Below are 27,919 nucleotides of genomic sequence, written 5' to 3'. Positions count from 1 at the left end.
TCATTTATTATCATCCAAGACTTTCATAGCAACAGAGTGAAAGCTCATGTATTTTAATTCAGTGAAGAATACTACATATCCTCAAGTGGAGCCTGTTTATATCATCTTACCTATATTTCTCTCTCACTTTTTTTTTTGTAGAGACAGGGTCTTACCCTGTCACTGAGGCTGGAATGCAGTGGCATTGATCATAGCTCACTACAGCCTCGAACACCTGGAAGCAAGCGATCCTCCCACCTCAGCCTCCTAAGTAGCTGGAAATACAGGCATATATCACCATGCCCAGCTAAATTTTTATAATTTTTTTTGTAGAGATGGGGTCTTGCTATGTTACTCAGGCTGGTTTTAAACTCCTGGCCTCAAACAATTTTCCCACCTCAGCCTCCCAAAGTGTTGGATTACAGGCATGAGCCACCGCACCTGGCCAATGTACCTATATTTCTAACAAGCTTAGTTATTTGGTTTTCTGACTCACAACAGATAAAAAACACTAAGCTGTAAATGCACAGTTATTGCACAAAAAGGGACTTTGAGGGAAGGGAGAATAACTTGCAAAGCAAACCTCAAATGTCATTTCTTGAGTGAAAATTGCCCAGATCTCCATGTGAGACTCAATTGCTCCGCCTCCTCTATCACCAGGTTACATAAATCTCTGTTTGGTATAGGGTAAGGGGCATAATACAGCTTACCTAAGCAACTCAAAAGTACATTGTTTTATGGTAATTGATGTTCCAATTGGTGTCAGCCTATCACCATCAAAAATGTTCTGTTTATTCTGTATAAGAAACATGAGAATTATTTTAAATTATTTGAAAAATATTTCCATAGGTTTCAAAGTTTTAAATTTAGAAACTGAATAACCTTCGATTTGTTGGAAAAATCAACATAGAATACAATGTCTTAACAATATGGGGTACCTTTGTTATCATATAAGAACAGACTTTACTCTTTGCTAGGTTTTCTCTGCTTTAAGTGGTTGATAACCTGAAAATCTTTTTTTGCCTTAAGATTGTACAATTATACTTAATCCCTTTTGATTAAATATAGTTATCAGTTTGCAGCTGTTTTGTGCTTTTAGGGTGACATATCAGTTTGTGGTCAGTTTTGTATAGTTTCAGATTTCAGTGAATATGAGTGAAAATTGATCAATCTCTGCTTTATTCACGTGGACCAGACAGTGTTTCCCTTTGTGTCATACAGGAAGTAAATGTTTTGGCTTTTCATATGAAAAATGTCACACAAATGTTCAGACTAGCCGTGCTTTAAGAAACTGCCAACTGAGAAATGGTAATGAGAATAATAAAAGCCAGAGTTGTCCATGAAGGGCATTGTCATTTTGTGGCTCTGGCAGGTTAAGCATTGATGTTCTAATTGAATTCATAGTGAGGCCTCCTTTGTTTCTGCAAGCATCTAAGAGGCCAGATGTACACACAGTGTTGGACTTGGCATAGCTTCTGGACTGTATGTTAGCCTGTGAATCTCCTCTTTGACCATAAATGAGCAGTTATCTGGTAAGTACAAAGCCTTTTTGTTTCAGGAATTTGGGGAGAAACTACCAGTGCATATAAAATAGGCTCACTATTAAGAATTTGTAAAACTTCTCAACTTCATTACCTAGAAAGATCAGTGTCAACATCCAAATCCTTCATTCATGATTTTTAATTTAGCAGCAAATGACCATGGTTTATTTTGTGATGTTTCTGCATTACCTTTTGGCCTCTGGAATGTTGGGTTAAAGTTCTTGATGGAGCTCTCCCTTGGGAACTCTGTTTTTGGGAGCCAAAGCATGTACATTTTAACTGAGCCATGAACTCACATCTCTCCTACCTCATCAATAATTACTTTATGGATTAGATAGAAGATCTTAGCTATATACTTCTTTCTGCTTTTAGAAGGAAAGCCACGACTGTGATGATGATAAAATAACTACATCTAGCATTTATTTAACAGTTACTATGAGACCAATACCATGCTAAGCCCTTTACACACGTTCACCCATTTAATGCTTACTTACAACCACCCCTATGAGGTGAGTGTTATCCCCACTTTACACATGATTGGGTACCTTGCCAAAAGCTACTAAGGGGTGAAACCATTACTCCAATCTAGGTATTCTGTCCCAGAACTCATAGTCCTTTCTTTAACAATTTTTAATTATATAAATTATTTGCTTAGTTCAAACTTTAAACTGTAAAACAAAATACATTCAGAGAGATCCAGCTTTTGTCTCTCTTCCCTCTCTGTTTTCTCCCCCTTCTGCGGAGTTAACCATTATTTTAAGTTTTTGGTTTATCCTTTTGTTTCTTTATGAAAATATATACAAATGTGTGTGTATGTGTGTGCCACTGTATGTGCATAAAATTCACATCACTAATCAGGATATGCTGTAGCTATCTTGTTTGTATTCAGTTTAAAAACCTTAAAAATTCTTTTTCTTATCAGGAGCAGGTTCGTGAGACTAGTTTAGTAAATATATTTTATATCACTTTGCAGATATTTGCTTGAGTGCTAAACTTACATTCCCATCCCCTCTTCAACATTTTATATTCTGCCTCATGCTTGAGATGTTTGACTTCTGTAGCAAGATAAGGCAGACACTCACACTCTGCCTTGAGTAAAAATGCTTCTCCAGAAAACTTGGATCTGATGCTGTTTAATTTGGCTAGTTTGTAAAATTGAAATCAGGCTTGTCATATGTCTGCTGTTTTTCTCTAAAGGGGAAGGGAAAATTATAATAGTCACTGGATTTAGCTTTCATTTGCTTAATAAAAACAGGTATAAGTTGGTTGGTGTTCAGTTCAAGTTTCCCAGACTTCACAGAGTGCCTCTTTTTTGGAGGTTTCAGTATTTCTGAAGCCATAGACAAGGACCACATTTCATTGGCCTCTGCTTTTATACCGCTTTGTTTTGTCTAGAGACTTCAAGTTACTCTTCTGTTTGGTAAACATGTATATTAGTTTCCTAGGGCTGCTGTAACAAATTACCACAAAGTAGGTAGCTTAAAACAATAGGAATTTATTCCCTCACAGTTCTGGAGGCCAGAAGTCCAAAATCAGCCAGTCTGTACTCCCTCCAGAAGTTTTAGGGAAGATTCTGTTCTTTGCCTCTTCCAGCCTTTGATATGTGGACATATCTAATCTCTGCTTCCATGGTCACACTGCCTCCTTCTCTTCTGTTTCAAATCTTCCTCTGCCTTTCTCTTGTAAGGACACTTGTCATTGGATTTAGGGCTCAACTGGATGTTCCAGAATGATCTCCTCATCTGAATGTCCTTAACTTAATTACATCTGCAAAGACTCTTTTTCCAAATAAGGTAATATCCACAGTTTCTGGGAATTAGGATATGGACATTATCTTTGGGGGGGGTCACCATTTAACCCACTATAATATGTTTCTAGGCTTAGATAGACCAGATTGTCTGTTCTTATATAGAACAGATTTCATAAGCAGTTATAGCTTGTGCTATGTGATTAGATGGTATGGCATTATTAAGCTCAAAGCATGATTTTGCAATCTATTTTGTAAAGATTTCCCATAGTATAGTGGTTACCATGTTCGCCTCACAGAAAAGAGTATCACTTGGAAAATAATGAAATACTTCAGGATACTGATAAATCCTTAGCTCTAGCATTCTTTCCAGATCTAAGGTAGGATTTCCCACAGCACTTCCCTTCCCAAAGACAGTAGTTTGGCACAATTGTAAATTGCCACCACTGCTTAACCGCTGGCTCATTAAAGGCACTCTAGTAATTTATAGAAATGGATCAGCATGTTAAGCAAAATGGTAATTCAGTGTCTCCCACTAGTCACTCAGAACACTGAGCTCTGTGCAAAACACATTAAACGGATATGTCTATGATCCCTTCTTACCCACTTACACAAAGTATTGTGTAATAAACCACCAGTTTTTGTTTTCTGTGGACTTAGCTTTTTCCCTGTGCAGCACCCAATTAACTTTAATTGGCCAGGATTCTTGGTAGGAAGGTCATTTTGTTGCTACCTGGCCAACCAGCATGTTTAAGGTAGATTTCTTTTCCTAATTTGCTCAGGTCATATTATTAACTCTAAATCTTCTGTAAGTGAAACCAACAAGCATTTATAGAGTTGTCCCTGCAAAGTAGCAAATGGAATGAGCCCTTATTCATTTAAATGGCATCATTTGATTATATGATTATTTAGTCCTACACTCTGAAAAGTGATGTCAGTTTAAACACAACTGCACCCACTGAGAATTAATTGCTTTATTAGATCATGCTTTGTGCCTTTACTTTCATGTTATATAGAACTTGGACAGTGTTTCTCGTCAGAGAACCTTTATGAGCATTAAAGGCTAAAATGTTTGCTTGATAGCATCTGCCTCTGATCTTCTGGAAATGTGGACACATTTATCTTCCACCTGCAATTGGTTGTTTGATTTTTTTTCAGGTCTATATCTTGGTGAGATATAGACCAAGGTATGTACGCTTTTATGTGAAAGTGTTCCCTCATTGGTTATATTACTAGACCTTCATTGCTGATATCATTGCCAGATTAGCTTAAGAACTCATGATATACTTTTATGTTTTTGAAAAGGCAGAATCACAAAGCTCAGGCTGCCACAACCATTTAAGTCATGTTTCCAGGCTGCTGAACACATTTCTGTGCCTCTTTTTACTCAGGGGCCTGTTGAACCAGAGGATAATATAAGTCCAAGTTGTAGCTGTACCCGTAGCATCATCCCTTACCTCTGACATTTGAACTTTCCACACAGCTAGGGATGGGGTTTGAGACCTCACTGAGTTCCACAGTATTCATATCATTCTTATCCCCCTCTCCCTTAAGGGAGTTCACTGATAGTGATAAAAACTGATAAACCAAATAGTAAAAGGTTAATAGAATGAGATTAAGGGCATTTTTAAAAGTTGTAAGTACAAAGGATAACAACTGGAATAAAACCACAAACCTTCCTAAATTAAAAAGTATATATATAAATAGGCCCAGTGTGGAGGCTCATCCCTCTAATCCCAGCACTTTGGGAAGCCAAGGCAAGAGGATCACTTGAGGCCAGGAGTTCAAGACCAGCCTGTGCAACATAGTGAGACCCCATCTATACAAAAAATTTTAAAAATAGCTGGGCATGGTGGCATGCGCCTGTAGTCCCAGCTACTCCAGAGGCTGAGGTGGCAGGATCACTTGAGCCCAGGAGTTCAAGGCTGCGGTGAGCAGTGATTGTACAACTGCACTCCAGCATAGGCAACAGAGCAAAACCCATCTAAAAAAAAAGTATATGTATAAATAAAAGAGTAAAGAATACACATCTGGTAGAGAAAGAAACATAGAAAATATAGCATAATACATATAATTATAAAATATGACAGAGTTGAGACCAAGCATATGAATCTTACCAGTAAATATGAATGGCATTTGAATTTTCCACATAGCTAAGGCTTATTACAGAAAAAGATTGTCATTTTGGCTCACAAAACAAGATTCAACTATATTCTGTATATAAGAGCATACCTAAAGCACCTATTCAGAAAGGCTAAAAATAAGGAAATGGACAAAGGTAGACCAGGAAAATGGAAATTAAAACAGCTCAGGGGTAGTGATCCTGATATCAGATGAGGTAGAATTAAAGCCCCAAAGACAAAGGAGGAGACTTTTTAATGCTAAAATCTATAATTCACCATGAAGATATACTTACAAATATTTATGCACTGAATAACACAGCAACCATGTTTATAAAGCAAAAGCTATAGGAGATGCGAGGAGATACAGATAGAAACACACTAATCATAGGAGACTTTAAAATACCTCTCACAGTCTTAGATTAAGTGAACAAAAAATATGAGATCGATCTAAACAGTAAAGTACATCTGATGAATAGCTATCAAAATCTATACCTTGACATTACAGATAATAGACAATAGGCCAGGCGTGGTGACTCACGCCTGTAATCCTAGCACTTTGGGAGGCCAACATGGGAGCATTGCTTGAGGCGAGGAGTTTGAGACCAGCCTGGGCAACATAGCGAGACCTGATCTCTCCAAAAAAATTTTTAAAAATTAGTTGAGCGTGGTGGTACATGCCTGTAATCCTAGCTACTCAAGAAGCTGAGGCAAGAGGATCACTTGAGCCCAAGAGTTGGAGGCTACAGTGAGCTATGATCAGGCTGCCGCACTCCAGTCTGGGCAACTGAGTGAGACCCTGTCTCTTAAAAAAAACAAAATAGACAATGCACCTTCTTCTTCGAATTACTTGGTACATACACAAAATATGATCAAATACTAAATCACAAAGAAAACATAAGTAGTTTCCATTAAGTAGAAATAAACAATACTCTGATCACAATGCAGTAAAATCAGAAATTACTAACAAAAACAAAGATTCTTCCACATCTAAATTTAAAAACTTTCTGTTAAACAATTCTTGGGTAAAAAGGGGAAATACAAACTGAATTGTAGATTTTTAAAAATAATGAAAATGAAAGCATCACATCTCAGACACTTGTTCAATATTGTAAGTTGTGTGATAAAAAGGAGACAAGCATTGTTCAACCTACTTTTCTTTTTTAAGAGATAGAATCTCGCTATGTTGCCCAGGCTGGTATTGAACTCCTGGGCTCAAGTGATCCTCTTGCGTAGCTGGGACTACAGGCATGCACTACCATGCCCAACTGACTTTTTTTTATTTTCTGTAGAGAAAGAGTCACACTGTGGTGCCCAGGCTAGTCTCGAACTCCTGTCCTCAAGCAATCCTCCTGCCTCGGCCTCCCAGAGTGCTGGGAGTATAGGAATGAGCCACTGTACATGGCCCTCATTAATTATTAAAATTGCTTTTCATGGTTTCAGCATGCATTATCATTTTTATGGTCCCATACTGCTGTGCAAAGTGGGACTGCCTGTATTTTGTGGCCTCTGCAAATAAATTTGAAAACCTAAATAAGATTAATAATTTCCTATGGAAATACTATTACTAAAAAAGACCCCGTAAAGAGATTCGTTTCCATAGAAGAAGTACAGAAAATTATTAAGGAACTATTTCACCCAAAAAAGACCAGGTCCAGATGGTTTCACAGGTACCAGATACTCCCAGTAATTTTCAGATTATTCTAGAACCTTGGAAAGGAAGGAAAATGTCTTAATTCCTTTTATGAAGCATGTATAACACTGATACTAAACCTGATCAAGATAATAGAAAACTACAGATCAATATCATTCATGAATATGATAGAAAAATATTAAATAAAATATTAGAAAACAGAATACCATACCATACTAAGAGAATATACATCATGACCAAGTGACGTTCATCCTAGAAATATATTTGTTTCAGTGTTATGAAATGTAATAATATACCATGTATTAATGTATCTAAGGAAAAATTCTATTTTTCCATATACACTGAAGAAACTTTTAACAGAATTTAACACCCAGTCATGATAAAAACATTAAAGAAAATAGCAACTGTAAGATATTTTCTTAGCATTATAAAATGTAAATATCTTAGTCCTAAACCTAGTATCTTATTTAATGGGGAAACATTTTCCCCATTAAATTTCCACTAATTTCAGGAAGAAAACAGACATACCCACTATCTCCATTACTATTCAGAATACTGGTAGACGTATTAGCCAATGCAATTGAACAAGATAAACCATTTAGAGATATAAGACTTGGTAAAGAAGATGCAAAACTGTTTGCAAGATGATATGGTACTGTATCTTGAAAACTGTAGAAAAATTGGTGATAAAACTAACCCAAGCAATAAAAGAATCCAGTAAGGTAGTAGGTTATGAAGTTAACATATAAAATCAATAGTTTTTATAACCAGTTAGAGGACATAATCATACTTGGGCCATGTTGTAGTATTAGAAATTAAGGAATTGTTCAAAAAAGGATGTGACTATCAAAAGAGCACAGGCATCAACCTGAAAGAGCTCCCAGTGGCCAAAGGTAGAGGAATTTGAGCAATAAAATAAATGACAGTAATACTGAATTATAACCCAAAGAATAAAATCGATATCCATAAGTCTATAATGATACAAATAAAGAATGGAATAAATAAATGGGGGAGAAGAGACATATTTTTATAGAAGAATCTCCATTAATAATCGTAGAAGAAATTAAGAAAATAGAAAATCACCATTAAAACACCACAGTAAAAATTGTTGTAGGCAGGATATCCACCAGTTGACATTAGTATTAGTTCATGACAGTTTGAGGAGAAACAGAATATTTTTATAGTCTCCAAGTATCTCCTCCAAGACATTTTATTACAAAGGGAAATATATTAATAGTAACCTAACAGTGGAGAAAACCAGCAAAACACTACCTGAACCAAATGATCAAGTTTAATATTGCCACTAATAAGACATCAATATTATACATCCATGATAAAATGGAATGAGAAGGGCATAGCATCATTTCTGTGGTATTCCTGTCAAAAAAATGCATAGCCTTAATCTAATCATGAGAAAACATCAGGCAAGCCCAAATAGGAGGGGACATAGTACAAAATACATGACAAATACCACACACACACACACACACACAGATGTGTGTGTGTGTGTGTGTGTGTGTGTGTGTGTGTGTGTGGAGACACGTTCTCACTATGTTACCCAAACTGGTCTCAAACTGCTGGCCTCAAGCGATCCTCCTAAAGTGCTGGGATTGCAGGCATGAGCCACTGCACCCAGCAGAATACATGGCAAGTATTTTTCTAAAGTTCCAAGGTCATAAGAGACAAGGAAAGACAGAAACTGTGACAGATTAGAGGATGCTAAGGAAACATGACAATGAAATTGCAATATGGGATCCTGGACTGAATTCTGCAACAGAAGGACATTAGGGGAAAAACTAGTAAAATTTGAATATAGTCTGTAGATTAGTTAATAGTATTATAGCAATGTTAATTTCCTGGTTTAGGTAATTGTACTCTGGTTATGTAATATGTTAACATTAGAGGAAACTAAGTCAAGGGTATATGGGAACTCTGTACTATTTTAGTAACTTTTGTGTAAATCTAAAATTATTTCTAAGCAAATAATTTAAAAATGAGGTGATGACCAAATAAACAATTATAAGTTATCAGTGGACTTTTGTTGCTTAATTTAAGAGAGTTAAGGATTATTTGTTTTATACAAATTTTTTAGTAAGCCGTATTATTGATTTAAATTCAAGGAGCCCAAGGAAATAATTCAGGAAGGACTCCTTTACCCTTTATTAAATCCAGAATAAACTGGCTTCCCTGTTAGTACTTCAGACCTTTCCAAATAGGAGTTGATCTGGCCATTTAGGAAGTTAGAGATGTTTCTCTTTTTGGATGTGGAGAGTGGGTAGGGATACTCTTTTAAAAAGAACATTAAATGATATTAGTTCCATAGTGATGGTCTTCTTAAGTTATGTGCATTATCTTCCCAGGTATTCCGGAAGGACCTCATCAGTGCCATGAAAATTCCAGATTCTCACCACATTAATCCTGACAGCTATTACCTCTTTACTGATACATGGAAGGAAGAATGGGAAAAGGGAGTCCAAGTACCAGGCAGTCCAGATTCTCTCCCACAGCCTTCTGTCAGGTACTTGCATGCTTGTGTCTTTGACTTAAGAGTGAATATTCTCATGGTTATCTGTGTGCTGCTTGGGGAGAAACTTAAAATGGCTAATTATACATTTATAATACAAAGTCACATACTATGTTTACCAGTTCATTCAGATCAGTGGCAGATTATACTAGACTTTGATAGATTAGTAATTAAAGCCAAGCTCATTTATTTAGGGATATTTTGTGCCATTTATAGGATGAAAACATTTGAAGGCCAATGTGAAATTATGTTAAGGTTTTGTGACCAGGATTTCCAAGTCTGACTCAACAATCAATAACATTTATTAGTCTTCAAAGAGAAACAGAACATTAATTGTATAACACCTGTCTCTGTCTGTTTTCTGTTGTTAGAATACCTGAGACTAGATAATTTATAAAGAAAAGAAGTTGATTTGGCTCACAGTTCTGGAGGCTGGGAAGTCCACAGGCATGGTGGCAGCTTCTGGCAGGAGCTTTTGTATTGTGTCATAACATGGTGGAAGAGTGAAAGAGCAAGCAAGTGCATGCTAAATAGACTGCAAGAACAAGCAGAGCTTACTTTTATAATTACCCACTCTCGCAAGAACTGTTATTCACTCCTACAAGAACTAACTCATTCCCACAGGAACTAATCCCTACTGTAATAGGATTAATCAATTAATGAGGACTCAGCTCTCAAGACCCAGTCACCTGTTAAAGGCCCCACCTCCCAACACTGCTACATTGGGAACTAAGGTTCCAACACATGAACTTTTGGGGCACACATTAAAACCATAGCAACATGCATGAGAAGTTGCTTCAGTGTAATAGGGGCCTCATAGTGATGGTATCTGTAAATGGAGGGTCAAAAACATACAGAGTTTGTAAAATTTATAAACCCAAATGAGAGGAGATTTCTGGAATAGTTGAGTTGACTATAAACACATGGCCTTCATTTACAAAGATTTGTGAAGAAAGTTGAAGTAGGAAAATGCTTTAGTTTTGAGGAAAGAGAAGAGGACTTTTCTGCCAGAGAAAGTATTAAGTTCAGCTCCTCAAGAATAGTAACTGGTTTTGGAAGCCTTTTTCTTACTGGTCTTTGTGTTCCCAGTGCTGTACACAAAGGCTGACATGAAATGAAATGTTTAGTATAAGTCTGAGTGAATGAAGGAAGGAATGAATAGAATGTGGAGTGCCAAATAAAGGGGCTGGTGGGACCTGCCGGTTACTATGAGAAATTGTAGATCTCATTGTATATCCATTTCTACTACATGTTAGGTTCTTAAAGGGCAGAGATACTATCCTTGAATTCTCTGCTCCTAGCACCAGGTTATTAGGACCTAGTCATGCTCCAGTAATTGCTGAATCATTTCTAGAAACCCAAGCCCAGGCTGTCCCACCCACAGAGGCTGTCCATACTCTGCTAAGGAAAGCTCCACAGCCTTGCTCAATACGTGTTCTGAGCCTTACAAGCTCATCATCAACACCATCTCCTGCCTCCTAAAAATTAGAACAGCATCATGAGTGAACGCAGGAGTCAGGCATTTTCATATCCTTGCTGTCAGTATTTTTATAAAACTGTAGCAGACCTGGTACTGAGCTGACCCACCACCATTCCATTGATACTCCAAGGATTATTAAGAGTAACTAACATCTTGACTTTGGTCTTGTTGATAAGTCTGTGTCAATTGTCTACTCATTGGAGGTGATTTTAATCTTTCAGGTTAAGTGGAAAATGTCTAGTGTACAACTTTAAAAATAGTATCTATCTGATGAGTGAGCCATAGATATATAGGGTAGCAAGAATGGAGCAGTAGTTTAGGAATAGTATGTTTAAGGGGCTAAAACAGCTTGTTCTCAAATTGAGAGATGTGTACTTCCTAATTAATATGAGGCCTCAGTGCTCTAATTTGTCCTGAGAGTTTGGAATACTCAACCATTTCCAGTGCTGTGAATTTTTGCTAAAATCTCCTCTGTTTCCCATAGTTCTTTGCCTATTGTATAAAACTCTTAATTGAAAAAGTCAGAATATTAAATTATTGCTCATATTAAATTTCTTAATTAAATCCTGAACCGGTTGCTCTTGGTAGGTACAATGTATTGTTTTCTATTTTTTAGAAGGCACCAATAAGAATCATACTGTAGTATATAGCCTTTCCTATGAAACAGTGATTCTCAAATTTTAGGGTGTATCAGAATCATCTGGAAGGCTTATTAAAACGGATTTCTTATCCCTGCCCCTAGAGCTTTTGATTCAGTAGATCTGAGGTGTGAGGCCTGAGAATTTGCATTTCTAACAACTCCCCACACAATGCTCATGATACTAGTCTGAGGATGACACTTTGAGAACAATTGTTATGGAATATTTTTATTGTATTTCCTGAATTTAATGGAAATCTCCATGTTTTTGTCAACTTCCTTGGATTTCTCTTTTGGCTTTCAATATGAATCAACCAATATGGGAGGCTCAAGTGATTTAGGATTGACACTTTATGTTTGGAATACCTAATCTTCTCATCTGAAACTGCTTATTTCATCTACCCTTAGGTATCATCATTTCACATGGGTCAAATTGTGTCTTGTGCTTTTTCCTTTTTGGATTTTGTAGGCCACCTTAAAAATTAAATCTTTGTGATATGATGTGATATTGGAGCATTGATGAAGAATTAGTTTTTATATCCTTCATCAAATTTTCAAAATCAAAGGCATTCAATTAACATTTTTAGGTACTGTATAAATGCAAGCTTATTTATTTAGCCCCATGGTATGAAGTTATTCTCAGACTGGCCTTTTGCCTAGGGCCTGGTCTTGAGATTTTTTGACAAAGCTTCTTATTTGCCATCCATATATCTTTGTGAAATGTGTCTTCACAAAAAAGAAAGAAAATAAATAAAAGAAAAAAGAAATGTATCTTCATGTCTTTTGCCCATTTTTTAATTGGATTCTTGGGTTTTTTTATTATTGAGTATTAAGAATTATTTATATATTTGAGATATGAATTTATTGTCAAATATGTGGTTTGCAAATATTTTCTCCCAGTTTATTATAGACTGTCTTTTCACCCTGTTGACAGGATCATTCACAAAGTAAGTTTGTGATTTTGATGAGGTTCAATTTATTGATTTTTTTTTTCTTTTGGATCATGCTTTTAAGGTCAGGTCATTGTCTGTAAACCCCTCACCAGCCCTATGTCCCAAAGATATTCTCCTGTGTTTTCTTTAAGTTATATAGTTTTAAATTTTACATTTAAATGCACGTTCCATTTTGAATTAATTTTGTATAAGATGTAAGATCTAGGTCAAGGTTCAAAATCAGGTAAGTTGATTCCTCCCACTTTATTCTTTTTTCAAAATTGCTGTGGCTATTCCAGTTTCTTTGTCTTTCCCTACAAATTTTACAATAAGCTTGTCTATATATACAAAAAAAATCTTACTGGATTTTCATAGGAGTTGCATTAAACCTATATATCATTTGAGGAAAGTTGACATCTTTACTATGTTGAGCCTTCCAATTTTCCATTTATTTAGATCTTCTTTGATTTCTTTCATCAATATTATGTAGTTTTCTGTAAGATGTTTAGTAATCAATGAAAATAAATAAAATTTTAAAAAATATTATGTTGTTTTCAGCAAACAAGTCCTGTACTTGTTTTGCTCAATTTATACTTAAGTGTTAAATTTTTTGAGCAATTGCTAATTGTATTGTATTTATAATTTTGGTTCCTATGTGTTCATTCTCAGTACATACAAATATAATCAATTTTTGTATGTTGATCTTATATTACTGCAACCTTGCTGAGTTACTTAGTTCTGATAGGTTTTTTTTTTTAAGATTCCCTGGGATTTTTTCTTTTATATTTTATTTTATTTTATTTTTATTATTTTTTTTCTAGACACAGTCTCGCTCTTTTCCTCCTGGCTAGAGTGCAGTGGCATGAACCTAGCTCACAGCAACCTCAAACTCCTGGGCTCAGGTGATCCTCCTGCCTCAGCCTCCTGAGTAGCTGGGACTACAGGTGCATGCCAGCACACCTGGCTAAGTTTTTCTAATTTCAGTAGAGACAGAGTCTCACTCTTGCTCAGGCTGGTCTCAAATTTCTGACCTCAAGCGATCCTCCCACCTCAGCCTCCCAGAGTGCTAGGATTACAGGTGTGAACCAACCATGCTCAGCTAGGATTTTCTTTTTTTAAGGCCATCATATCACCTGCAAATAAGGAAGGTTTTATTTCTTCCTTTCCAACTGTTGACCTTGTATTTCTTTTCTTGCCTTATTGCAATGACCAAAACTTCTAGCAATGTGTTGAATAGCAGTGGTGAAAGCAGACATCCTTGCCTTGTTCCCAATCTTAAGGGGAAAGCATTCAGTCTTTCTTTCAATATTAAGTATAATGTTAACTGTAGGATTTTGTAGATGTTCTTTATCAAGGTGAGGAAGTTTGTTGTAGTTTTTATCATGAATGTGTATTGAATTTTGTCAAATACTTTTTCTGTGTCAAATGATATGATTATGTGGTTTTTTTGTCTTTAGCCTGTTAGTACTGTGGATTATATTGATTGATTTTTGAATATTGAACTAGCCTTGCATTGTTGGAATAAACCCCCAAAGTATTAGCTTGGGCTGCCATAACAAAATGTCACAGGCTAGATGGCTTAAATGACAGAGATTTATTTCTCAAAGTTCTAGAGGCTGAAAGTCCCAGATCAGGGTCCAGCAGGGTTCAGTTTCTAGTGAGGGCTCTCTTCCTTGCTTGCTGCCTTCTCACTGTGTGCTCACATGGCCTTTCCGTGGTACATGTGCAGAGAGAGATCTTCCTCTTCATATGAGGCCACCAGTCCTATTGGATTAGAGTCCCACCCTTATGACCTCATTTAACCTTAATTACCCCATATAGGCCCTATCTCCAAATATAGTCACATTGGGGGGTTAGAGATTCAACACAGGAATTGGGGGGAACAATTCAGTCCCTAGCACCCAGTTGGTCGGGGTTTATAATTTTTTTTTAAGAGACAGGGTCTTATACTGTTGCCCAGGCTGGAGTGCAGTGGAGCAATTATAGCTTACTGGAACCTCAACTTCCTGAGCTCAAACAATCCTCCAGCTTCAGCCTCCCAAGTAGCTAGGAACACAGGCATGTGCCACCACACCTGGTTATTATTTTTTTTTGGTAGAGACAGGATCTTGCTGTGTTGCCCAGGCTAGTCTTGAACTCCTAGCCTCAAACAGCCTCCTGCCTCAGCCTCCCAAAGTGCTAAGATTACAGACATGAGCCACTGTGCCTGGCCTATAATTTTTATATACTACTTGATTTTATTTGCTAATATCTTGTTAAGAAATTTTATTCTTTTTTTTTTTTTGAGACAGAGTCTCACTTTGTTGCCCAGGCTAGAGTGAGTGCCGTGGCGTCAGCCTAGCTCACAGCAACCTCAAACTCCTGGGCTTAAGTCATCCTACTGCCTCAGCCTCCCGAGTAGCTGGGACTACAGGCATGCGCCACCATGCCCGGCTAATTTTTTCTATATATATTTTTAGTTGTCCAGATAATTTTTATTTCTAGTTTTAGTAGAGACGAGGTCTCGCTCAGGCTGGTCTCAAACTCCTGACCTCGAGCGATCCACCCACCTCGGCCTCCCAGAGGGCTAGGATTACAGGCGTGAGCCACCATGCCCGGCCAAGAATTTTTATCTTTGCGGGGAGTTAGCTACACTCCCCATAAAAGTTCGGGTCCCTCAGACAGGGGTCATCACAAAGGATGAGAAAATAGTAGGAAACAGAAATAAAAATAATACACAGAGCCAAAGATATAGTTTATAAAGATTTATGAAGATAGATAAAGCTGGGTGCCCGGAAGGTTACATCTCTTCCCACAGAAATGCAACCAAGACTGAAGTTTTACACAGATACTTATAGCACAGATATAGGTTTTCGGTTGCCAAGGGTAATGGGATTTACATAATAATAGGTAGTTTGGTTTAGGGTCAAAGTCTTCTAAAAGGCTACTACAGATCCTTCGACTAACTCTATCTAGGTGAACAATGAGTTATAAAATCTTCTCAGGGCAAACTTCTAAGTTTTATGATAAGGCTATTACTTTAGCAAAAACAGAGACATCGTGGCTCTGGTTATTGTGTATTAGAACAGAGATTTCAGAGGTCAAGCATGAGCTGTCTCTTATGCTATTTACTTTAACCTCATGGTTCCGTCTGGGCCCCGCTCAGGCAGCATATCTTATGATCAGCTCTCATCTCCGGTAGCCTGTCTTTGTTGATCAGCTCTGGAATCCTGTGGCTCTAGGCAAGACCTGCTTTGTCTTTCAAAACAGGTGAGAGCCATAGGCCCAGATAGCAGCGTTGCCTTGGAAAGCAGCTGCTACTGACCATTGAGATGCCCTCCTGAGGCGAGGCAGCGTTTGATATGCGAACTAACATGTTTACATTTTCCTTTAGGGCAAAGCCTTGCAAGACTTCTGAAATCATACCTGTCTCTAAAAATATATGGGGCATTTCTATAAATCAATATTTCTTAGGCTCAATGTATCTAGAGGCCTAGTGCGATGGCTCATGCCTATAATCCTAGCACTCTGGGAAGCCGAGGCAGGAGGATTGCTTGAGCTCAGGAGTTCAAGACCAGCATGAGGAAGAGTGAGACCCCGTCTCTACTAAAAATAGAAAGAAATTAGCCAAATAACTAAAAATAGAAAAAATTAGCCGGGCATGCTAGCGCTTGCCTGTAGTCCCAGCTTCCCGGGAGGCTGAGGCAGGAGGATCGCTTGAGCCCAGGAGTTTGAGGTTGCTGTGAGCTAGGCTGATGCCACGGCACTCTAGCCCAGGCAAGAGAGTGAGACTCTGTCTCAAAAAAAAAAAAAAAGAATTTTTATCTCCATGTTCCTGAAGAATATTGACCTATAGTTTTCTCATGATATTTTTATCTGGTGTTATATCAGGGTGATACTGGCTTCATAAAATTAGTTGGGAAGTATCCCCTCCTCTTCTGTTTTTTGGAAGAGACTGTGTAGAATTGGGGTTAATACTTATTTAAACAGTTGATAGAATTCTTCAGTGAAACACTCTGGGCCTGGAGGCTTATCTTTTAGGAGTTTCTTGACTATAAATTTAATTTCTTTAAACTAGGACTTCTACAACCACCTGGCAGTAACAAGGCAATGTCTCCCACCCCCACCCTGATTTCCAGCCAGAGTAGTGTTATAGAAAGCTGGCCAAAACCAAAGGTTTAAATAAGATTCAGAGTCTCATAACATAATACGCTAAATGTCCAGGTTTCTATAAAAAAATTCACTAATCAAGAGTCAGGAAGATCTCAACTTGATCAAAGACAATAAACAGATGCCAACTTCAGGATGACAGAGATATTAGAATTGTCTGACAATGATTTTAAAACAGCTATCATAAAAATGCTTCATTGAGCAATTATGAACACACTTGAAATAAGTGGAAAAATAGTATCCCTCTTTCATTCCTGATACTGGCAATTTTTATCTTATATCCTTTTTTCTTGCTATAGGTTGGTCAATTTTATTGATCATTTCGCAGAACCATCTTTCTTTTTCAGTATTTTTCTATTATTTTTCTGTTTTAATCTCATTGATTTCTGCTTTTTACTATTTTTTTATCCTTCTGCTTACTTTGGGTTTATTTTGCTCTTGTTTTCGAGTTTCTTGTGTTGGGAGCTTAGCTTTATTGATTTAAAATTTTTCCTATTTTCTAATGTAAGCATGTAGTGCTGTACATTTTTCTCTCAGCACTGCTTTAGCTGTGTCTCACAAATTTTGACACGTTGTATTTTCATTTTTCATTCTCTTAAATATATTTTTACTATGCTTGAGACTTCATCTTTCACCCATAGATTATCTAAGAAGTATGGTTTTTAGTTTCCAAGTGTTTGGAAGTTGTCTTATTATCTTTCTGTTATTGATTTCTAGTTTTGATTCCTTTGTGATCAGAGAATATGCTGTATAATTCTAATTCATTTAAATTTGTTGAGGCTTATTTTATGCCTCAACCAGGATATGGTCTATCATGGTACATGTTCCATGGGTGCTTAAAAATAATGTATATGCTGCTATTGTTTGGTGGAGTGTTCCATGAATGTCAATTAAATTGATCCTGTTAGTTGATGGTGTTGAGTTCTTCCGTATCCTTGATGATTTTCTGTTTGTTGGTTCTGTCAGTTACTAAGAGAGGTTGAAGCCTCTAATTGTAATTATGGATTTGTCTATTTCTCCTTTGAGTTTCATCCGGTTTTGCTTCACATCTTTTAGAGCACTGTTGTTTGGTGCACAGTGTTGGAGTACATACATTTAGGATTGCTATGTCTTCTTGGTGAAGTGACACTTTTATCATTACATAATGTTCGTCTTCATCTCTGCTAATTTTCTTTACTGTGAAGTCTGCTTCATCTGATATTAATGTCACTTCTGCTTTCTTTTGAGTAATGTTTGTGTCATATATCTTTCTCCATTATTTTACTTTCAACCTATTTGTATCCTTATATTTTAAGTATGTTTCTTTTAGACAGTATATATTTGGATCATGTTTTTAAATCCACTTTACCAGTCTGTCTCTTAATTGGTTTATAGAACTTAAATTTAATGTGATCATTGATATGTTAGGGCTTAAGTCTGCCATTTTATTTTTGTGTGTGTATGTATGTTCATTCTCTGTTTTCTTTTTCCTACCTTCCTGGAGGTTACCTGAACAAACTACCAAACTCACCCAGTATGAAAATAGATAATTTGAATAGCCTTGTAACTATTAATAAAATTGAATTTGTAATTAAAAACTTCCCCTAAAAATACCTCCAGGCCCAGATGGTTTCACTAGAGAATTCTACCAAACATTTAAAGAAATAGAAAGTGATATTGCTGGAAGAGAAATTTGAATCAAAGTTGAATGGGAATGGAATTATAGAAGAAACAACTAACCATGGGAATATGGACACACTACTGCCATTTGAGAGGCTCTATATTTGCAGCCAAAAGAACTTAGTGAAGGCAAACTTATAGATGTAAATGAATAAAGTGGTTGTGATGAAAAGAATGAAGATGTCCCAGAAGAAGAGCTGCCAGCAAAAACCTGCACATTAAAACAACTCTTGGAAATATTTTTCAACATTGAAAGAACACAGGATAAAATGTTGGAAACTGATCCAAACTTAGACAATTTGCCAAGGGATAGAAAAGGTGCTTGCTCCATGTTATAAGTTATGCAATGAAAAGGAGTCAAGTGCTGTACTCTTGATAAGTTTTTACAAATGAATAAATGTGTTTAATTCTTAATGTTTCTAATGTTTCAAATTGCAGTATATTAAATACATACTTGTTTTTTATTTCTCTCTATATTTATAGCTAATAGTAAGAGAGCTTTTAAGTTTTGACAAAATTTTTAAAGATCACTTGAATAATCATAATTTTCCCTATTGATTATTAAAATTGCTTTTCATGGTTTCAGCTTGCACAGTCATTTTTTACAGTACCATACCACCATGCAAAGCAAGGACTACTTGTAATCTTTAGTTACAGAAAGCAGATCAGTGGTTTTGTGAGAGGGGACAAGGAAACAGGAGAGCACAAGGAAACTTTTGAGTGTAATAGATGCATTATCTTGGTTGTAGTGCTGGTTGCACATATGTGTGTGTATATACATATATGTGTCATAACATATTAACTAATTTATATATTTAAAAATATATACAGTTTGTTGCATGTCAATTATACGTCTATAATGTTAATAAAAGTGTCATATATACATTATTAATATATATGTATGAACAATCATCACTATTTGTGTGTATAGATGGGTAAGAAAATGTAATAATGGGCACATGAAAGCACAACAGTGTGTAATTAGAAGAGAAAAGGAAGAAAGACAACAAGATATGACTATAAGCTACCTAAGGGCAGAACCCCTACTGTTCAAATAGTAGGTTTTCTTTTTTTTTTTTCTTTTCTTTCATGATAACATATCATGGAAAATAGTAGGTTTTCAATAAACATTTATTATTGTAAGGAGAATAGGACAAAAGGAAGCAAAGACATAGGTAAGAAAAACACAGATGAGAATAGGAGGGAAAGGGCATAAAAACAAGGAGATTAGGGAATAACAACAAATAGGAACAACTGAACCTTCCATTTTTACCACTTGCCTTCCTTATACTGAAAGTAAAAATATTTTTTCACTTTGTCGAGTACTTGATAACGTTTAAGGTAAGTAAACATACTTTACAACTAACAAGTGATTTTTTTTTTTTTTTTGAGACAGAGTCTTGCTTTGTCACCCGGGCTAGAGTGAGTGCCGTGCCATCAGCCTAGCTCGCAGCAACCTCAAACTCCTGGGCTTAAGCGATCCTACTGCCTCAGCCTCCCGAGTAGCTGGGACTACAGGCATGTGCCACCATGCCCGGCTAATTTTTTCTATATAGATTTTTAGCTGTCCAAATCATTTCTTTCTATTTTTGGTAGAGACGGGGTCTCACTCTTGCTCAGGCTGGTCTTGAACTCCTGACCTCGAGCGATCCACCCGCCTCGGCCTCCCAGAGTGCTAGGATTACAGGCGTGAGCCACCGTGCCCGGCCAACAAGTGATGTTTTAAATCAAAATAGGAAAGTGAGAGGTAGAGGAATTTTACTAAGTTCCTCAGATCAAGTTCCAAATTTGTCACATGACCACTATAGCCTTCCATAAATGTGCAGCTTGCTTTTTTCAGAGTTTTAAAAATTGAGATATAATTCACCTACTGTAAATTTTTTTTTACCAAGATAGAATTCACATAACATAACATTCACCCTTTTAAATTATATGGTGTTTTTTAGTATATTCACAGAGTTATACAACCATCACTACTATGTAATTCCAGAACATTTTCATCACCCCAGAAAAGAAATCCTGCATCTGTTAGTGGTTACTACTCATTTTCCCCCTCCCTGATCCCCTGTATTAGTCTGCTAGGGCTACCATAACAAAATACCACAGACTGGATAGCTTAAAGAACAAAAATTTATTTTCTCTCAGTTCTGGAGCCTAAAAGTCCAATATCAAGGTGCTGTCGTGGTTGGTGTCTGGTGAAGCCTCTCCTCCTGGTGTGTAAACAGCCACCTTCTCACTGTGTCCTCACATGGCCTTTTCTGTGTGCAGGCACATGGTAATGGTGGTGGGGAATCTCTGGTGTCTCTTCTCTTCTTATAAGGACACCAACCCTATGGGATTAAGGTCCCATTCTTATGATCTCACTTAACCTTTATTATCTCCTTATAAGCCCTATCCCCAAATATAGTCACATTGTGGGTTAGGACTTCCAACATATGGATTTGAGGAGGGCCAATTCGGTGCATAATACCTCTAATATACTTTCCATTTATATAGATCTGCCCGTTCTGGACATTTGATATAAATGGAATCATACAAGCAATGTGTATCCTTTTGAATCTGACTTCTTTTACTTAGCGTGTTTTGGAAATTTATTCATGTTACATATATCAGTATTTCATGACTTTTTATGGCTGTTATGGATATACCACATTTTATTAATCCATTCATCAGGTGATGAACATTTGGGTTGTTTCTATGTTTTAGCTATTATGAAAAATGCTGCTGTGAACATTCTCATACAGGTTTTAGAGTGGACTATGTTTTCATTCCTCTTGGGTACATACCTAGGAATATAATTGTTGGGTCATATGGTAACTATCTTTAACATTTTAAGGGACTGTCAAACTGCTTTTTGTAGCATCTGCAACATTATACATTCCTATCAGAAAGGTATGAGAGTTCCATTTTCTTCACATCCTCACCAATACTTGTTATTGTCTGTCTTTTTGTTACAGCGGTCCTAGTGAGTATAAAGTATATCTCATTGTGATTTTGATTTGCATTTGCCTAATAGATAATGGGAGAAGTCTTTATGTGATCAGAAAATACAAGACTGATCTTTTTTTTTTTTTTTTTTTTTTTTTTTTTTTTTTTTTTTTTTGAGACAGAGTCTCACTTTTGTTGCCCGGGCTAGAGTGAGTGCCGTGGCATCAGACTAGCTCATAGCAACCTCAGACTCCTGGGCTTAAGCGATCCTACTGCCTCAGCCTCCCGAGTAGCTGGGACTACAGGCATGAGCCACCATGCCCGGCTAATTTTTTTTTTTTTTTGTATATATATTTTTAGTTGGCCAGATAATTTCTTTCTATTTTTAGTAGAGACGGGGTCTCACTCTTGCTCAGGCTGGTCTCGAACTCCTGACCTCGAGCGATCCACCCGCCTCGGCCTCCCAGAGCTAGGATTACAGGCGTGAGCCACCGCGCCCGGCCAAGACTGATCTTTTTTTCTCTTCCTATGAAATGCTGCTGTTCAAACAGCCGGAGTGAATTGTCTCAGTTCACTTCTTTAAGTCTCATCACATTCACTTGAGTATGTATGTCCTCGGCTGCTAAAAATCTGTTTGGGAAAAAACTTAAACCATGTTTTTTTTTCCTTCATCTGCTTTTACTCCACAACAATCATCAGCACAAAAGACTTCTGTGACCAAATGTGGAGGGTTTTCCCTACACACCAAGAAGCAGACACCAGCTGGGTGTCCTCTAATTCAATTCCAACACTATCTACCTGAAGATAGATCAGATCCCACAGGGTGAGGGCTCAGTCCCCAAAACTGCGCCCCCCAGACACCATCGTGAGTTCAGGCCTCCGGAACTTCTGACCAACTGGCTTCAAGTTGGGGTTCCCATGACCCCCTCTTTGGATTCTATTAACTTATTGGAGCAGCTCACAGAACTCACTTATGTTTACTGGTTTGTTATAAAGAATATTACAAAGGATATAGACAAAGAGATGTATAGGGCAAGGTATAGGGAAAGCAGTGTGGAGCTTCCATGTCCTGCCTGGGCATGCCACCCTCCAGGAACCCCCCCATGTTCAGCTATCTGGAACCCTATCCTCTTGGGTTTTTATGAAGGCTTCAATACCTTCATTACATAGGCATGATTGATGAAACTATTGGCCATTGGTGGTCAACTTAATCTTCAGCCTCTCTTCTCTGGAGGTTGGGGATGGGTCTGAAAGTACCACCTCTCTAATCTTGCCTCAGTCTTCCAGTGACCAGACCTGTCCTGAAACTATCAGTCAGTATTAGCATACAAAAAAACAGCACTTAGGAGATTCCAAGGATTTTAGAAGTTGTATGCCATGAAATAGGATGAAACCAAATATGTATTTCACAATATCACACTGACCCTTTAGTGAACAGGGCAACAAAGTTCCCTGACCAGCAATGTTCTAGAATTTCCCATTTTTTATATACTGCATCCATACACACCTGATATGTATGGCTTCTTTGGAGAAATTATTCAGATCCTTTGCCCATTTTTAAAATTGAGTTGCCTTTTTATTGTTGAGTTGTAAGAGTTCTTTACATATTCTGGACACAAGTCTCTTATCAGAAATATGATTTGCAAATATTTTCTCCCATTCCATTGATTGTCTTTTTACGTTCCTAATGGTGTCCTTTGAAACAAAAAAACGTTGGTTTGTTTTGTTGTTGTTGTTGTTGTTTTTGAGACACAGTCTCGCTCTGTTGCTGGAGCTAAAGTGCCGTGGCGTTAACCTAGCTCACAGCAACCTCAAACTCCTGGGCTCAAGCAATCCTTCTGCCTCAGCCTCCCGAGTAGCTGGGACTACAGGCATGTGCCACCATGCCCAGCTAATTTTTTCTGTATATTTTTAGTTGTCCAGCTAATTTCTTTCTATTTTTAGTAGAGATGGGGTCTCGCGCTTGCTCACGCTGGTCTCAAACTCCTGAGCTCAACTGATCCATCTTCCTCAGCCTCCCAGAGTGCTAGGATTACAGGCATGAGCCACTGCGCCCAGCCCCCAAAATAACGTTTTTAATTTTGATGAAGTCCAGTTTAGATATAGTTTTTCCTGTGGTTTCTAGTTTTGTCCTTTTGATGTCTTTTCTAAGAAATATATAAGAAACATTGCCTAAACAAAGGTCATGAAATTTTAAACCTATATTTTCTTCTAAGAATTTTATAGTTTTATATCTTACATTTAGGTCTTTGATCCATTTGAGTTAATTTTTGTAGATGATGTGAGGTATTAGGAGTCCAACTTTGTTCTTTTACATGTGGATGTCTACTAGTCCCAGCACCATTTGTTGAGCAGCTTCCTTTGTGAAAGTGATAAACAGTGTATCCCAAACCCTACCTACCCCTGGTTCCATGTATTCATTATAAACCAGGCTGCTATGGAAGAAAGCATAGTTATTGAATCAGCAAGAAATCCTACTTCTATGTTTTGAAATCTCAGTTCTTTTCATTTAAATCCCCTCTTTCACAAATCTACTAAGGTGACTTTTTAAAAGTTTTTCCTACTTTGAGATGCTAATTTCTCTACTTTATGCTTCACTCTGTCCAAATATGAGGAGACTTCAAAAAGTTCATGGAAAATAGAATTAAAAGATAAAAATAAAAAATATAAACTTTATTTCTCAATATAAGCTCCAACAAGTTCAACACATTTTAAAGCAATGATAGATAACCAGCCACTTAGTCCATCCCTAAAGAACTGAGGGCCCTGGAAATTTAACCATGTCAGCTCAGTCTTTTTAACGTTATTAATTGAAGAAAAATGGATGCCCTTTAGAGATTTTTTGAGATTAAGAAACAAAAAGAAGCCATAAGGAGCCAAATTGGGACTATAAAGTGGATGCCTAATCAATCATTTCTTCTAATGTAACTGCAATGTAAGTGTTCCATAACAACACCTTGCAATAATTACTTTTAGATTCAAAACTAATGTCTCACCTTCAGTGATCATGTATTACTATGTTATTAATAATTGTTCAATTGTAAAAATTATTCCTGCCTTCCAAATTTTAAAAATTATAAATCAGAGTGCATTAGAAGCATGATGACATTCCTTAATTCTTTGCTAAATGTTTTTAATAAAGAATGTTATATCAGTTTATAATAGTATGTGAAAAGTATCAGAATATAAAAACAAAATCTTTGAATATGTTATTTTGGGTTGGCTCCCCTTATTAGTTTTAGTAAAATTAAAACCCAGTTGTTTAGTTATTTTATTTTCTACTGATGTAAGCCTCCACTTCTATGGAGAAAATATTCAAAAACATAAGTCTGTTAGAGAAATTTAAAAATGAATTTAATGTAATATTAATACAATAGTTATTTAAGTTAAAACATACTTGAAAATACTGGGAAATAATTGTTTATATATTAGGATAGGCCAATTGTTATAACAAACATCCCCCAAAAGTCTCAGCGTCTTAATACGATGAAGTCTTTATTTCTTGTACATGTCTTCACCCAATGTGGGTTTGGGATGTGGATCCCCTTTGCCCCACACAGTCATTCAGGGACACAAGGTGTTTTTATGAGTGGTGACTTTTATCTACTAGGTCCTTTTCCATTCTCTTCTCTACCCTCGAAATTCTGACTCCAGTCAGCAAGAAAAGAAAAGACAGAGTGTGGAGGGTTATGCAGTTGGCTTTTGGGGAGCTAGGCATTGAGGTGGCTTATCTTACCCACATGTCGTTAGCCAGAACTCACTCATATGGCCCACCTAACTGCAAAGGAAGGTGGGGAATGCAGTCTTGCTCTGTGCCCAGGTGGAAATGGAAACAGAGTTTGATTTACATGTAGAATTTCTCTCTGCAACTCTTTGATAGTGGCATTACAAACTCAAAGCTACATGAGCATAAGAACCTTATTTTTTATTTACCACTGTAACCCTGTAGCAGATGCTATGATCTGCACTACCCAGATTTCTATATAATCTTAAGATCTCTCTACCTGGTCTGTCAGCAGGATAGTTTGACTTTTTGCAGGCAGCTCAGGGCTCTGAGAATCAATGTTCTAAGAGATAAGAAGTGGAAGCTGCTAGTCTCAAGCCTGGGCTCAAAAACTGGCACAGTATTACTTCCACTGGGAAATAGATCCTATTTCTCAACAAAAGAAGTGTCGAAGGATTTGTGGTTATCTTCAATCCACTAAAGTAGTGATATTTCTAATGTTTGTATTTGAGTTACATGTCTTTTTTTCCCCCCCAGAAACAGGGTCTTGCTAAGTTGCCCAGGCTGGACTTAAGTCCTGGGCCCAAACGATCCTCCCACCTCAGCCTTCTGAGTAGCTGGGACTACAGGTGTGCACCACTGTGCCCAGCTTGAGTTACTTGTCTTATTGCTTATAGACAGATTAATCAGTCAGCTACAGAAACTTAAATATTAATAAAACTAAAGTACACACCTCCTTTTTATTTATTACCTAATTTACAAGGTTGTCAAGATGCTTTAACATTTTATTTCCTAATGGGCTTAGAGAAGTAATTTTGGATGTATATAAACTAATTGACCTGATCTTTGGGTGCTAGAATTACTTTACTCATGCTATAGTACGGAAAAAGGGTGTTGTGGGGGAGCTACACGAGAGTAGGTGGAGAAAATCCTTTCAGAATCTTTGTTCTGGCTTTCTGACTAGGTTTTCCCTTCTGTCTCACGGTCCTTTCTGTAGTTACCCTCTGTTGGTTTAGTGTAGTGTGTGCATGTGGTAAGGGGAAGGGTACAGAGATTACAGAACCAGCTTGCACTGTAAGTTATAGCTGCTTAGGTAAGTATTGACTACTACTACAAGGAATTTTTTGGAAATAAATTCAACAAATAAAGATATTGTTAACCCCATTACATGTCTCTAGGTAGACCATGGATGATTTTGACACTAGTCAATAATAATCAACAAGCTCCAGATAGTATTTTTTAGGTTTTCATTTGTATATTTTAATCAGTTTCTCTTGCAGTAAGATTCCAATGGAAGGAAAGCAGTGCTTCATTTTTGGTTGAAAGTAAACATACATTATAAGTTGTATGATACACATTGATTGATGATGTATTTACCATGTGTGTGAGAGTATGTATATTTTTTGAATTATAGATGAACTATTGACTTATAAAAACAAAAATAATCAAAATATAAAACAGTAACTGTAGAGTACATATGCTTATACACATATGTATATGTAAATGAGATCGTTCTGTAACTTGCTTTTTTCACTTGATATATACTTCTATGTCACTAATAAAACTGAAATAGGAAATTATTATATATAGGTAGGCCCGTCTTTTCCCCTTGGAATGTAAACTCTGGACTTAACTGGCTATGGAGAGCAGTATTTCCGCACTAAACTCCAGACTCAAATATACAATTTTCGATTCAGCATTTCCACTTGGATGTCCAGTAAATATCTCAGACTAAAAATGTCCCAAACTGAGCTACTGATCTTCCCAAACCAGTTCTACCTGTAGTTTTCCAGGTCTAGCTGATAGAAAATCCATCCTTCCAATGTGTCTTTTCAGGTTTTCAACCCAAAATCCATAGCATCATCTTTGATTCTTCATTGTCTTATACCCATATTCAGTATAACAGGAGTGCCTCTTGATTGCACTTTCAAAATATATCCAGATTTCATATAGTAAGACAAAAGAAGAACATCCCTAATGGTAAGTGGGAACACGAGCCTGCCTCCCACTCCACTGCTGTATTTGGTCATCTAGGCCTCTCCTACCTCCCCCTACTCTCCTTACTCCACTCTTCCCACACTTCCTTTTCCATTTGCTTTGAATTATGAGAATTTAGTAAGGAGCACAATGTACAGGCCACTTTCATACACATGTTTATCTTATTTAATGTTTAAAGCAGTCCTTTGGCAGTTGTTCCACTTACTATTACTAATAGTAAACTGCCCCCAAACATAGAAGCTTAGAGCAACAGTGTTACCATTCTCATGGATTCTATGGGTCAGGAAATCAAGACAGGACACAGAGGGGATGGCTTGTCTCTGCTGCACAATGTCTAGGGCCTCATCTAGGAAGACTCAAAGCTAGGGGCTGGGATGATCTGAAGACTTATTCACAAGTATGTCTAATAGCCCGTCTCTGAAAACCTAAACATCATCAGACTTTTTACAGACTTCAGGCACAGGGCTCCAAATGCATGTGTTCCTGCAAACCAGGTGAAGGCTGTATTCCATTTTATGACTCAGTCTTGCAGTTCTCATAGCATCACTTCTGTTGGTTAAAACCATCACAAGCCCTCAAGGGGAGGGTTTGAAATAGACTTAATCAGTTGATGAGGGAGTAACAAAGTCACATTATAGAAGAGCATGTGGGATTTGGAAAATGCCATCTGCCACAGAGTTTATCATTTTCATAGATGAGCTATGGAGGTTTGGAAAGAAGTGGTCATCCCAGAGTGGCAAGATTAACAAGGGGCATCTTGGGAAACTACTCCTAGAGATATTATTACAAGTGACTAGTAGCCAGTTAGTTTTTAAGGCATTTTATTTCAAGCCTTTAAAAAATCTGA

At 37.0% G+C, this 27,919-nt stretch overlaps 1 protein-coding gene across 4 annotated transcripts in view; it reads left to right on the top strand.

The window, feature by feature from the left end:
* Positions 1–27,919, top strand: part of JADE3 (jade family PHD finger 3) — a 72,101-nt gene that overhangs the window by 9,398 nt on the left and 34,784 nt on the right. For all 4 annotated transcript variants that reach the window (XM_045538529.1, XM_045538530.1, XM_045538531.1 and 1 more), the window contains exon 3: positions 9,402–9,559. In XM_045538529.1, coding sequence (XP_045394485.1) covers positions 9,402–9,559 — 158 coding nt within the window. The remainder of the gene's footprint in view (positions 1–9,401; positions 9,560–27,919) is intronic.

Source organism: Lemur catta, chromosome X, assembly GCF_020740605.2.
Source record: "Lemur catta isolate mLemCat1 chromosome X, mLemCat1.pri, whole genome shotgun sequence".
NCBI classification, from domain to species: domain Eukaryota; kingdom Metazoa; phylum Chordata; class Mammalia; order Primates; family Lemuridae; genus Lemur; species Lemur catta.
Note: the sequence above shows the minus strand (reverse complement) of the source record. Positions and strands in the feature narration are given on the sequence as shown.